The sequence below is a fragment of the Acanthisitta chloris genome, unplaced genomic scaffold (assembly GCF_000695815.1).
Source record: "Acanthisitta chloris isolate BGI_N310 unplaced genomic scaffold, ASM69581v1 scaffold36133, whole genome shotgun sequence".
NCBI lineage: Eukaryota > Metazoa > Chordata > Aves > Passeriformes > Acanthisittidae > Acanthisitta > Acanthisitta chloris.
Genome location: NW_008667162.1, coordinates 1 through 703, shown reverse-complemented (window position 1 = coordinate 703; position 703 = coordinate 1). Strand labels below are relative to the sequence as shown.

The window sequence follows — 703 nt, the reverse complement described above, 5'->3', positions numbered from 1 at the left end:
AGAGCTGCAGCTTGTGCTCAATCTCTGTTATTTTGGGAGTGTACCTGGAAAAAAACCCATGAGTGTCAGTGCCTAGGAACTGTCCTGCAACGCGTGCCTCACTAACTAGCACACAGGAGAGCCATGAGGGCTGACACCCTGCCCCCTCCCACTCACCTCTTGATGTACTCAAAGACATCTTTGATGTCAGAAGACACTTGCAGGTAGTCAAAATCTGCTGGATTGAAGTCACTACAGAAAAAAGACACACATGGGCAAAGAATAAGGTGTGGTAGCTTCTGTGCAGCAGAAACTAAGCCCCAGCTGGGGTGGAGCACGTGAGGCAGCTGAGCCACTAGGCAGCAAGTCCTCTCTGGAAAACACCTTGCTCAGGAGAAGCTCTACTGGCCCCTGTTTGCCTGGGACCTGCTGGCCAAGAAAAGCTCCCGAGTGGTGGACAGCTGTGATTATTGAGCCACACACAAGACTAAGTGCACAAAGACAGAGATCAGGACAGCACCTACAGGGGTGAAGGAAGAAGATGATCAGGAGCTGAGTGATGTGTTTGAGATGGTCCTTCCCTTTGCCGGGCCTCCCCTGCCTGCCAGGCTGACACCCCAGAGCATTCCAGCTCTCCTGGGCACAGCAAACAGGGCCCGGGGCTGGTTCATCGTGTGAAGAAACCCTCGTGGGACAAGAGGCAGAAGCTGCCCGCGCGATGCCC

At 54.1% G+C, this 703-nt stretch overlaps 1 protein-coding gene across 1 annotated transcript in view; it reads right to left on the bottom strand.

Moving 5' to 3' along the window:
- The window catches only part of IFT46 (intraflagellar transport 46), a gene marked incomplete at its 5' end in the record, with an annotated part of 2,272 nt that extends 2,041 nt beyond the window's left edge, over positions 1–231 (bottom strand). Inside the window, 2 exons of the mRNA XM_009072403.1 lie at positions 1–44; positions 157–231. The exon at positions 1–44 is cut by the window's left edge and continues 15 nt beyond it. Coding sequence (XP_009070651.1) covers positions 1–44; positions 157–231 — 119 coding nt within the window. The remainder of the gene's footprint in view (positions 45–156) is intronic.
- Between the last annotated feature and the right edge of the window lie 472 nt (positions 232–703).